The following is a 12,432-nucleotide window of genomic DNA, read 5'->3' as shown; positions in this document are numbered from 1 at the left end:
ACTATTAAAACTAGGGTGACCATATGAAAAGGAGGACAGGGCTCCTGTATCTTTAAGAGTTGAACAGAAAAAGAAATTTCAGCAGGTGCCATTCGAATACATGCAGCGCGTAGTGAAATTTATTTATTTATTACATTTTTATACTGGCCAATAGCCAAAGCCCTCTGGGTGGTTCACAGAAATTAAAACCATAATAAAACAACCCAGAGCCTAAAAACACAAATACAAAATACAGTATAAAAAGCACAACCAGGATAAAACCATGCAGCAGAAATTGATATAAGATTAAAATACAGAATTAGAACAGTAAAATTTAAATTTAAGTTAAAATTAAGTGTTAAAATACTGAGAGAATAAAAAGGTCTTCAGCTGGCGATGAAAGGAGTACAGTGTAGGCGCCAGGTGGACCTCTCTGGGGAGCTCGTTCCACAGCCGGGGTGCCACAGCGGAGAAAGCCCTCCTTCTAGTAGCCACCTGCCTCACTTCCTTTGGCAGGGGCTCACAAAGAAGAGCCCCTGTAGATGATCTTAAGGTCCGGTCAGGTACATATGGGAGGAGGTGTTCCTTCAAATTCTCTCCATCACAACATTTAAAGCTGCAGGACCTATATTAGAGTGACCAGATACAAAAGAGGGCAGGGCTCCTGCAGCTTTAACTGTTGTGATGAAGAGGGACTTTCACCAGGTGCTGCATGCATACCCATGAGACCTGTTGAAATTCTCTTTTCTGTACAGCTGTTAAAGATACAGGGGCCCTGTCCTCCTTTCCATATGGTCACCTTAATTAAAACCCTCAATGGGCTGCAGACACACTAGAGCAGCTACTGATAGATCTTTGCTCCCTAGGTTGCTGACTTGGGTCTTGATTTCCTAAACTAGGAAACTGGATAAATCCTGATTTAAAAATACTCTGAAAACAATTTCTCATACATTCGTAGTCAGGAGTGCAATTCTGCTTGGAAACAGGGTGCATTTTGCCCACATACCTTCTTTCCCAAGAGAGTAGATAATTCTGCAAGGAAATAGGACATTCAGGGATGGCTCCTTCATGCATGATGTTTCTTTCCAGAATGGGACTCCTGATAGTCCTCAAAACAGCTGGAAGCCTGGTTCTGCTGGACAAAAAGATGCACGGTGTCTTCTTGTTCCCCAGCAGAATTGCTGCAATTTCAGTGGTGGCCACTTCTGGCTGGGGCAGGGGGGAGGATGTGGCTGCCTCTACAGAGTTCTGTGATGGCCAATGCAACCCTCACAACCACTGGAGGTTCCCCAACCCCGAACTAAAGAGACATTGTCCCATTCTTTGTATTTGTAGCACACTTGGAAAAATGGTGGCCACGACTGGCATATTTGAGTCTGGATCAGATGGGCGTTCTTCATGAACCAATATCTCCCTAGCTTCCAGATCACTAGCTATAAGAAATAGCAAATACGTTGCTATCTACAAGTAAAGGGGTGTGTGAGAAAATTTAAATTACAGGGTCAAGGAGGAGAATCAAGAGAAAGGAACAAAGCTGTATAGGAGTTTGTGATGCTGTAACGCCCCCCCCCCTCCACAAAAACACCATGAACAAATTCCCCTTTTATTTTCTTTTAAAAGTTTTAAATGAAGGCATTATAACGACAACAAAGCAAACTGCAAAGTATGTAATAAATTGCTTTATGCAGAATAAGAGATAAAATCCTCAATACTGCCGGCAATCTGTAAAAGTCCATAACTTGAGCTTGGTACATACCATTAATATTTTACAAAAGCAGATAATGATTTGGGGTTATTCGCTGGAGAGACTAGAGTCCCTTCGGGCTGCACACGCAGGCTATTTAATTCAGTGGTAGTTTACATAACCATTACGCAACAGACTCCAAGTTCTTTCACTGGTTACTGAAGTTAAAGGATATCAAATGGCAGCTCCTGTTTCTGGCTTTCTGCAGATCTGCTGGCGCTCAGGGCTTGTCCATAGCAGGATAGAATGATTGCAAGTCTTCAGCTGTTTCTCCTGCCCTGCATGGCTCTTGCTGGGAGTGTATTCAAGGGTTGGACAGCTCTTACCTTGGACTCCTCTGATTAATAGCTTCATCCCACGTACCTGTTTCCCTCGAATTATCCCCATAGTGTAAAGTTGTTGTTGTTGCTGCTGCTAGCTAAATCACACCATGGGCGGCAGTGCTCCTAAGATCCTTTGCATACCAGGAACGGGATTAAGAGGGAGAAATCTAAAAAAAAAACACAACAACAACGGATGACCCAATCAGATTCAAATTTGGTATGCTTAAAGCTCTCCTTAATATCTATTACAATTTTGATGTCTTTATCTTTAAAACTTATGCAGATGTAAGCATTTGTTTAATTGGTAGTTTAAACCTATCAAATGCTCCTTCTGCACCCCCAGTGGCCGCTCGGAAAACAACAAATGATTCGCTCTTAACGGGGTATCAAAATAGGACGGGTCTTTTGGCTTTATAGCACAATGCATAGGAGTACTTCACAGTCAAAGTAGATTATAAGCTGGAAAACTTCGGAGTCTTTTGCACGCAATTTGCAGTGATTTCACAGTATTATAACCCTGGTGTGATGAAGCTATAACAGTGGCAATCCTTTAGGATGCCAAAGAAACCATTTCCTAAAGGATTGCCACTCTTAATCAGAGGGGTCCAAGGGAAGACCTGTCCAACCATTGAATAAACTCCCAGCACAAGCCATGCAGGGTGGGGGAAACAGCAGAAGACTTGCAATCATTCTATCCTTTATTTCTAAAGGTCTCTAAGCTGTTTACATAAGAAATACATAAAATTCAATACAAAAGCCAATATGCAAACAATATACAATAATAAATACTTTAAAAACATTACAGAAGCAGTAAAACAGGGCAGTGCAATTATACATCAGGGAAAGCCTGAGTAAACAGAAGTGTCATCAAAACATGTCTACAGTTTGCCACAGTTTCCACTTCTCAGACCATACATTGGAGACTGTTCCAGAGGAAGGAATAACGGGCTCAAGGAAAAACTTCCAGACTGTTAGAGCAGTACGACAATGGAATCAGTTACCTAGGGAGGTTGTGGGCTCTCCCACACTAGAGGCATTCAAGAGGCAGCTGGACAGCCATCTGTCAGGGATGCTTTAGGGTGGATTCCTGCATTGAGCAGGGGTTTGGACTTTATGGCCTTGTAGGCCCCTTCCAACTCTGCTGTTCTATGATTCTATAAGGGAGAATTTACTGACAAGACCCACTCAGATGCCATTAATTGATGACACACTAACAGGAATAAGTTGACCAAAAAGGCCTTCACCCAAGCAACTGCTCAGATCTTCTGTGGAGGCCTTATTGTACATTGTTTACATATTGGCTCTTGTATTTCATTGTATGTATTTCTTACGTAAACAGCTTAGAGACCTTGAGAAATAAAGCAGTAGATAACTAATATAGATAAATAAATCTATGAACAATCAAACTCCTAGTTTCTATTATTCACCACCTTTTCTATGCAACTGTTCATGATACAGGAGCCCTGTCCTCCTTTTCATGTGGTCTCCTTACATGTGTAGTATCTCTTAGGTACAGATGTTAGTGAAGCACTTTGAAGTAAAGGCGGTTTGCTTTGCATCACTCTCAGGGTGCCATATGATTGCTCCTAATATTGTTCACTCAAGCTGCACAGGCCTTGGCAGTTAAAATAAAAAAAGGGGGGGACAATAATTACAGGGCAAAAATGAATTGTCTAAAATCAACCACTCTGGAGTTTTGATTTCATACAATCCCTTCTAAAGCAACAGTGCACAGGGATAATGAATAGCCTGAGTAGCCAAGCCTGCCCTGGCGCCCACACCTCCTGTGAGGATTATTCCGTTGTGATTTTCAATTGTTTTTTCATTTTAGTTCCTTCCTCTTCTTTGATTCCAGCCAGAGATGCTCCTTAAGTGGGGATGACTTAAACAGGCAGTGGCTGAATCCTGATCCTGCACGCCAGCCTACCATTTACCACACCAAGGGTCTCCTTTACTACCTCAGCAGCCAAGGCCGAACGCCTGTGGTGAGTCACCGCCATTTGTACTTTTGCCTTCGTCCAGCTCTTCTGCCCTGATCCCCTCCTTGATGATAGAAAATAGTTCTTGAGGATTAGAAAGGGAATGGCGGAGGTCAAGTCATGAGCAATTTTATCACTATACCACCTTCTAGGCCCAGCTGTTGCCTAGAAGACAATGGACTAATAGAATCATAGAACAGTAGAGTTGGAAGGGGCCTAAAAGGCCATCGAGTCCAACCCCCTGCTCAGTGCAGGAATCCACCCTAAAGCATCCCTGACAGATGGCTGTCCAGCTGCCTCTTGAAGGCCTCTAGTGTGGGAGAGCACACAACCTCCCTAGGTAACTGGTTCCATTGTCATACTGCTCTAACAGTCAGGAAGTTTTTTTCTGATGTCCAGCCAGAATCTGACTTCCTGTAACTTCAGCCCGTTATTCCATGTCCTGCATTCTGGGATGATCGAGAAGAGATCCTGGCCCTCCTCTGCGTGACAACCTTTTATACATTTGAAAAGTGCTATCATGTCTCCCCTCAATCTTCTCTTCTCCAGGCTAAACCTGCCCAGTTCTTTCAGTCTCTCTTCATAGGGCTTTGTTTCTAGACCCCTGGTCATCCTGGTTGCCCTCCTCTGAACACGCTACAGCTTCTCTGCGTCCTTCTTGAATTGTGGAGCCCAGAACTGGACACAATACTCTAGATGAGGCCTAACCAGGACCGAATAGAGGGGAACCAGTACCTCACATGATTTGGAAGCTATACTACATCTATAAGAGCCCTTATAGAAGGAGGAGACACAGTCACAACATTTTCTGCTTCAGCAATCATCCCTCATGGGGCACATGCCAGTGTGTTTGCTTGCAATTTCTGTTCCAGGATAAACTGGAAAGGAGGGCCATGTAAGCCACCTTACATGGTGGGATATCAATGTAATAATACAGATAAATCAATAAACACTTGTGGCCCTACTTCTGTCATCACTGCCCAGAGTCCAGAAAGATTTCTTTGCCTGGAGCCCAATGTGAACTATCAGTAAGCATTGCATTACACTTGAGTATCGATTCATTTGTCACATTCTTTCTTGGCTTTCAGAACATGACAGGCTTTGAGAGAACTGAATTTTCCCAGCCTTTGAAGAGGTCATTGATTTGTGTTAATACATGATCAAACCCCCCCTTTCTTCTTGCTTTGGAAAGAAGCCCCCTCTTTCCATGAGCCCACAAAGTCACGTCCACTGATCACCAAAAGATTTCAGTGAAATGCTTTTAGTCTCATTTGTCCTGGTGACATGTGAGGAGAATTACTTCAAAGAAGGAAGGATGGCTTACAGGAGAAAAGGAAGACATAGAATGGTCATAGCTCCCTGAAGAGTGGGCAGTTAAATTGTTTGTCACTTTGCCCAAGGAAGAAAAGAAACGCAGGCCAGGAACATTGTCCTGTAACTTCTGCAGTGGTCCTAGAACAACATGGTCCATCGCAGGGTCTACACTGCTGCTTTATAATGGTATTGAAATGTACTGACTCCTCTTTGGGGGCCCATGCTACATTCCATATACAATTTTCAAATTGCTTTCAAAGTGTTATATCTTGCTGGGTGTAGATCTGGCTTCAGAACATCTTCAGAAGAAAATAATATACTTATGACGTAGAAGAACATAATTTGTAGGCCAATGTATATGGTTTGCCACTGCCTCCTACTCAGAGTTTGCTTAGGGCATGTGCTGCCTGAAAGCGTCTTGAAAAATTGGATTTTGCTCTCGGGCTGAAAGAGGTTCCTCATCCCTGCTCTCCTGCACCAAAGGGCATCAGACTAACTTAAGGAATTCAGGGCAGTTTGTGTGGACACATAGCTTGGTGCTCCCATATTTTAGTGCTACTCCTCACATCCCCTGCATCTGCCACCTGAGGCGGTGTCATGTCTAACCCTATTGCCCCTGTTTTGGGAGAAGGTGTTTCAGGTAATCAATCAGAATCAGATTTGGAAATAGAGGAGGCGGCGCCAGACACCAGCCAGCCTTTACCAATGGGGGAGGAAGTTCTCATGGGTGATTCACTAGCTGGAAGTCAGCCCTCTCCAGAGCTTGTCTCTTCAAGGCCAAATCCTACACACTCAGTGGGAAGTGAGCTTTCTTCCAGAGGAGAGCTCCCTGACAAGCTAGCTGATGCTAGGGTCCGCCAGAAGCTCAAATGCACTGAGTGGAAGGAAAGTGTGAGAAAGTCGGTCCGTCTAGCATTGTGCCAGAACCTGCCTGCGCACCAGGCTCTCTGAAGTTACGGCCATTTGGGAAGTGGCTTCCTATTCTTCTTCAGCAGACAATTGTCTTGCTTAATTTGCATAGTTTTGCCTAGGGGGAAGTTTCCAAGAGATTAGACTCTCTTCAGGTAGAAGAGATGTTTGTTGCTTAATAAAAGCTTTGTGGATTACTTAGCAGGCCTCATCATTTGCCTCCCATTGAAAGCAGGAGCTTTCTGAGAAACACGACTGGTGGACACCTGACTCTGCCTAGTAGTAGATGGAATCAGAGCTCCATCATAGCTTCGAGACAGTTACCAACTCATACATTCCAGCAATCAATGGGTGAAGTAGGGATTGCTACTTTAGCCTAAGAAACAGAAGCACAAAGAGAAATCTGCACCACTTCATAGGATGCTTAATCCCACAATGGCTGTAGTTGTGCTCTTATTTAAAATGAAATCATCTGTTTCCTGAGCCTTGTTGTGTCCCATTTATGTCCTGCACCTCATTGTATCCCTCCAGGCTGACTAGTTGTAACTCAAACCAACTGAGCAGTGTTTCTTATCTGGAAAGGGTGGCACCTAGATATCTGGGGGGTACATTGCTATTTTGTGCATTTGCACATGGGTGCGCACTAGAGTTAAGATGTGTCTGCCACCTCCACCCTGATATATGGAAGATGTCTGGAACCTGAAGAAATCGGGTGAACTTTTGTGCACTCTAACATAATTTTAGAAGTCCCTGCCCCAAAGGCAAATCCAGAGGTATAATAATGGCAATGTTTAATCAAGAACCTGTACCAGAAGATTGGGGCTGTCCCTTGTAAATCGGAGCAAATGAAACAAGGGAAGGAGGCAAAATTATTTGAGTCACATTTTAATGGGAGCTGACCTAATTCATTCTTTCTAAACTGACATAGGAATTGGAACGTAAGGATTGTTCAGTTTTTGTACTTCTCTGAAATTTGAGATCCAGTCAAGCTATCGAAGAATGCATAATAAAATGTGTATGTTGTGGAAAGCAGCATCTAAAAAGGCAACAATTAAGGTAGAGTGCTTACCAAAAGGGGGTATTTTAAGGAAAAATGTGTACAAAAATGCATGGCAATGTTTGTATGGACTTTTTAAAAAATAATTACCATAAACCACCGCGGAAATGGAGCAGAATGAATTAGCGCTTGGAAAAATAAATGTGAATGTTATGGAAAGCGAAACAGACGGATATGTCTATCCCTAGCTGAAGCATGTGCCAATAAAGAAGAAATACTGGTTTGCTCAGATGTTAGAAGCTCAGATGTTCTTTTGGAAAATGTGCAGTATGAGTTTCGTTCGTAAGATGAGATTCTGAATGCTCCCAGAAACTTCCTGATCCAGTCCATTGCTTTTGCTCAAATGAGAAGTCATGATCTTTCTTGCCATGGCCTGGCCAACGTTGCTGTAATGGAACAGTTTGTCAGGCAGCTATCATTTCCACATTGCCAAAAGGCTCGCTGCCTTTAGCAGGGGCAGGGGGAATTCTGCAGCACCTGCCATGGCTTTCCTTCTCCACTAATCTGATAACTCCTCCACTGGAAAGTGGGGCCACAACTCTCAGCAAGCCAATAACTGCCCTATAATTTAGGATTCATTGGTGCTAATCTCCAGGATGCAAAATTATAAACTGGGGAAGCTTAAGCGGTCCAGCGGTCTGGCATGCTGAGTTTCCCTGGGTGCTTCCTTAATGGGGAAAGTTAGATTTTAGCTGGATAATGTATAATCCTTTCACTTGCTGGGAGTGTGCTAAATTGGCACATAATTGATACCCAGTGGAGTTGGGCGTTCTGTCTCCAAATGGGACTGAAGCTATGAAATCTTGTTTGATGTCCAGAAAGGAAAGTGGAGGGGAAAAAAATTCCATGCTGTATTTGTGGTTAAAGCAAGCTAAGGTAGAAGAGTGCTTGGATGAAATGCTAGAGCCAGGAAAATGGTGTGTGTCTCTATAATGCCACTTCCTTTAATGGTGAACTTGGCTGTTCAGATGGGACCATTGAACACATTGCAGAGGCTGACTTCACAATGCATGGGCTGGAGACTGCACAACTCAAAGGCTCAGCCCCTGGGCTGGCTTCTTCGGCAGCACAACCTCCTCTTGGCTTTCTAGCAGGGGTGAACAATGCTATCAGGAAAAAAAAATGCTTGGCAGATCATATCAAGGGCCAGGCTAGGTCAGTAACAGTGGACAATTGATCCTGCCCAAAATGGAGCTCAGGGTGGCTAAAAAGAAAACCCAAGTTAGAAACAATGTTTTAATTATAACATAAAAAGAAATAGTTTAAAAGCACAATGAAAACCTAACAGCAAAAGCTCTTTATTTCTACTACTGTTGGCAGGGAGTTTCAGAGCCTGGGAGTGGCCCCCAAGAAGGCCCTTTCTCATCCCTACCAAATATGCCTCTGATGGTGGCAGCACCAAGAGAAGGCCTACCCTGAAAACCTTAAACTCCAATCAGGCTTGTCTGGGAGCAGCCAAATTTGACCTTGAAGCTTGTTCCATTTTGTGTCCATATGTAATTGTGAGATTTGCTTCCCCCCCTTTTTTTTGGCATGCTTTTCACATGCATATTTCCCAAAAGGTGCACATCAAGTGCAGGCATTTTTGAAACATATACATTCCTCTTCCATGGATAAAAACACATTTGTTTGCAATCCCCCCCCCCCAAAGCACACATTGTTCATGTGAGTTTTTGAAATGTATGTATGCCATTGAACACATTACTTTTGGTCAGCGATTCACAGTGCAAGTTCAGAAATACGCAGAATTCAACTGCAGATTGATTCGAGTCTGTGTTCGGTTCAGGAGTTTCCAACTGGGTAATCCTGAACAAAAATGAAAAGGAATCAACTTATCATACATCCCTACCAAGGCCATGTAGGACTGGTTCATGGGGAAGTGACTCCCATGACACTGCTTCATGTGAGAGGCACTGTTAACCTTACTCATTACTAACAAGATTGCTGTCCTTGACTGTTAACTTTTCTGCTCACCATTCGTTGTGATTCTAAACCCTCCCGCTGAGATGTAAGTCCAGCAAACAGGTCTGCCGTGCAATCCACAAAGCTTTATTCAGTAAATAGATGTCCCTTCACACCTGAATGTTCCTTCTTGACTCCAGAAGAGTCTTGGAGAATTTCCTTTCCTGCCTTCTATCTTGACTTATCTACTTCTTCAAGCTCTGAGTCCCATTTGGGGTACACACCAGGGAGACTGGGCCTGAGCTTGCCACCATTGTTGCCACCTCTCTTATACCTTGGAAACTCCTGGTTTCAAAGGAAGTAGTGTTAGTGAACCAGAGAACGATCCCACTGCAGTTTCCCCCCATGCAGCACTCCTTATTCCTTTGGGGATATTATCTGAAAGAGGCAACTAATTCCCATGAAAATCTATGTTCATAATTTAAAGTTTTCCCAATACTGTAGTGAAGATGTGGAGAAGTTATGTAGCACTGATGGGTATTGACTTCCCATCTCAGCAAACTGGGCAATTGATTGTTCTTCAAAAGCCAAGGTCAATATTTGCCTCTTGCGTCAATAAACCCCGATTTTTCACTCTGATCGGAGTCAATATCTGTTTATAAAGGCGATCTGAATTTGGTCTTGAGGAAGGAAAACAACTACCTCCTATCTATTCGTACAAAAACAGAGGCTAGGCAGGGGGATTAGGCAGGCAGATTAGATGGTGCGAAGCATGACTATTTGCCACAAAGGTAGGTCATGTACTGTTCTTTGCTTCACCAGGGTAGACACAATGAAATAACAGTGTACAAGAATTGTTCACATAATTGCATGCTTATGCATTCTCTCAAATTGCGTGGTATAAGCTTTGAGTTTCAAGAAAACCAAGAGGTGCTTAATTGCATCGTAAAATGCAGGCTTTGGTTCTTGCAAGGATAACAGGAAAAAGTTTGGACATTAAAAAGAAAAAGGAAAAATAAATAAATAAATTACCCTGTTATTGTTCAGTAGGTTATCTGGAACTTGTCCTCAGAGGGTGTTATCTGCTCTCCAGAATTAAACTGGTTTAATAGTCATTTCTTCTTCCTGGGGGTCCTGACAACTGTTCTTATGTGAGTGGGGCATCCAGGGGTCACATGTTCCTATGGCTTTAAATGGCAATTAGATAAATTCATGGGGGATAAACCTATTTGACAACTTTAAGTGTGATAATGAAGTGGAATGTTTAGGTTCAGAGGCAGTATGCTAATAAATACTAATGATAAGTAAAGTTAGCCCAAATGCACTTATTTCATTAGAAAGTAATGGATTCATCTGTGTAATTTCTGATGAGAGTTCTCCTTTAATATGAGATCTCATTCTGTGTATATGAGCTTTTGCACCTGTGAAATATCAAACTACATCTTGGGTGCTTTCGGTTGTAATTGCATAAATCATCATGACATCATGCATGGTCATATATTACGTACCCCTTCTTAACTGGGTGTTTTTAGATGGTGTTCTTACATGATCATATAATCAAATGGGATGGGGGAAAGAGTTCAAATGCTGGAAAGGAAAGGAACCTCTCGTGCAAGCACTGAGTCATTACTGACTCTTGGAGGGACGCCAGCTTTCGCTGATGTTTTCTTGGCAGGCCTTATAGCGGGGTGGTTTGCCATTGCCTTCCCCGGTCGTTATTCCCTTTCCCCCAGCTAGCTGGGTACTCATTTTACTGACCTCGGGAGGATGGAAGGCTGAGTTGACCCGAGCCGGCTGCCTGAAATCAGCTTCCGCTGGAATCGAGCTCAGGCCGTGGGGAGAGTTTTGGCTTCTGAAACTGCTGCTTTACCGCTCTGCACCACCTTTCCCTAAAGTGACATTATCATGTTTCCGCCTGACGGAAAAGGGTTAAACCAACCCAGCACATGCACATAAGAATAGCCATGCTGGGCCAAAGGTCCATCTATTCCAGCATTTTGTTTAGGCAGTGGCAAACTGGCTGTCCACAGGAAACCAACAAACAGTACATAAGTACCTTTCTGCCCATATTCCCCAGCAACAGAAATGCATAGTTTAGATTGGGGCTGTGCTCTGCTTCGCTTCAGATCAGAGAAGCGATAGCAAGGCAGCCTGATTCGCTCAGGGGAGCTGCGGATTGAGACGAAGCAGATCGAGACCAAGCGGATCCTTCGCCTCAATCCAGAGCTCTGAAAAAAAGGTAAGTGGGGACTTACCTGGTGCTGCTGCAGTCCGTGCGGTGACGGCGGCAGAGCCAGGTAAGGGGCAGGGGGGAGGGCAGCTTACCCGGCTCCATCGCGCTGCGGCCTGGTCTTCCTGTTTGAATCCTCGGCTTCAGTTGAAGCTGCTGCCAGACCACGATGGAGGCAGGTAAATTGTGAGGGGATAGGGGGGGCCTTACCTGGCGCCTCCGCTGCTGCGGAGCTCTGATTCGGATCCAGAGTTCTGCAGCGGAGCAGAGCGGACCATAGGCGGATTGACACGGGGCGGAGCGGACCCAATCCAGAAATTACGGATCGGGAACTGGAGTGGATTGGGGGTTCGTACACAGCCCTAGTTTAGATAAAGACTGTGCATTCTCTGAATCTTGCAATCTTTTCCAAAATTAATAAATTTGTGAGTCAAAGATGAGCTTGGGTTTCAACCAATGAGTGAACTATTTATGAAGTTTGGGGGTATCACTACTAAATACCAGTTTTGGAAGGGGGTAATCACAGAGGAGTACCACTGTCTTCATGTCCTCCTTCTGAGACTTTGATGACTCCAATTGGAGATGGACTGGATATAATCCAGCCAGCCCTTCTTAAATTCACTTAACACACATTGTCTCAAGAATCCTTCCCTGTTAAGTACGTTAAATAAGTCAGGTGTACTCTCATCCTCATATTGGGGAATAAGTGGGATGAGGGTGGTTGGCTAAAGGACAATTAGATGGTGAAAGAAGCAACCTTCAAACTTTGCACTTCTTGATTCAGAGGTACAGGTGCTTGAGGAATTCTTCCTTTTCTTATGAACTAGTGTGATCCACACCTTTGCCCTGGACCAACGTGCAGATTGGAATGTCATCATCTTTGGGGTTTCAACCTTCTACAAATTTTGCAATGCCATTCTCTCCCCCCCCCCCGCCAAAAAAAAACCCCTCAATGAAATGCATTTTAAAATGTATGTGGTTGGGTCAAATATGCC

At 43.8% G+C, this 12,432-nt stretch overlaps 1 protein-coding gene across 1 annotated transcript in view; it reads left to right on the top strand.

Moving 5' to 3' along the window:
• Positions 1–12,432, top strand: part of AGBL1 (AGBL carboxypeptidase 1) — a 521,226-nt gene that overhangs the window by 265,782 nt on the left and 243,012 nt on the right. Inside the window, exon 19 of the mRNA XM_063142173.1 lies at positions 3,902–4,031. Within this exon, the coding sequence (XP_062998243.1) occupies positions 3,902–4,031 (130 nt within the window). The remainder of the gene's footprint in view (positions 1–3,901; positions 4,032–12,432) is intronic.

Source organism: Elgaria multicarinata, chromosome 16 (assembly GCF_023053635.1).
Source record: "Elgaria multicarinata webbii isolate HBS135686 ecotype San Diego chromosome 16, rElgMul1.1.pri, whole genome shotgun sequence".
NCBI classification, from domain to species: domain Eukaryota; kingdom Metazoa; phylum Chordata; class Lepidosauria; order Squamata; family Anguidae; genus Elgaria; species Elgaria multicarinata.
Note: the sequence above shows the minus strand (reverse complement) of the source record. Positions and strands in the feature narration are given on the sequence as shown.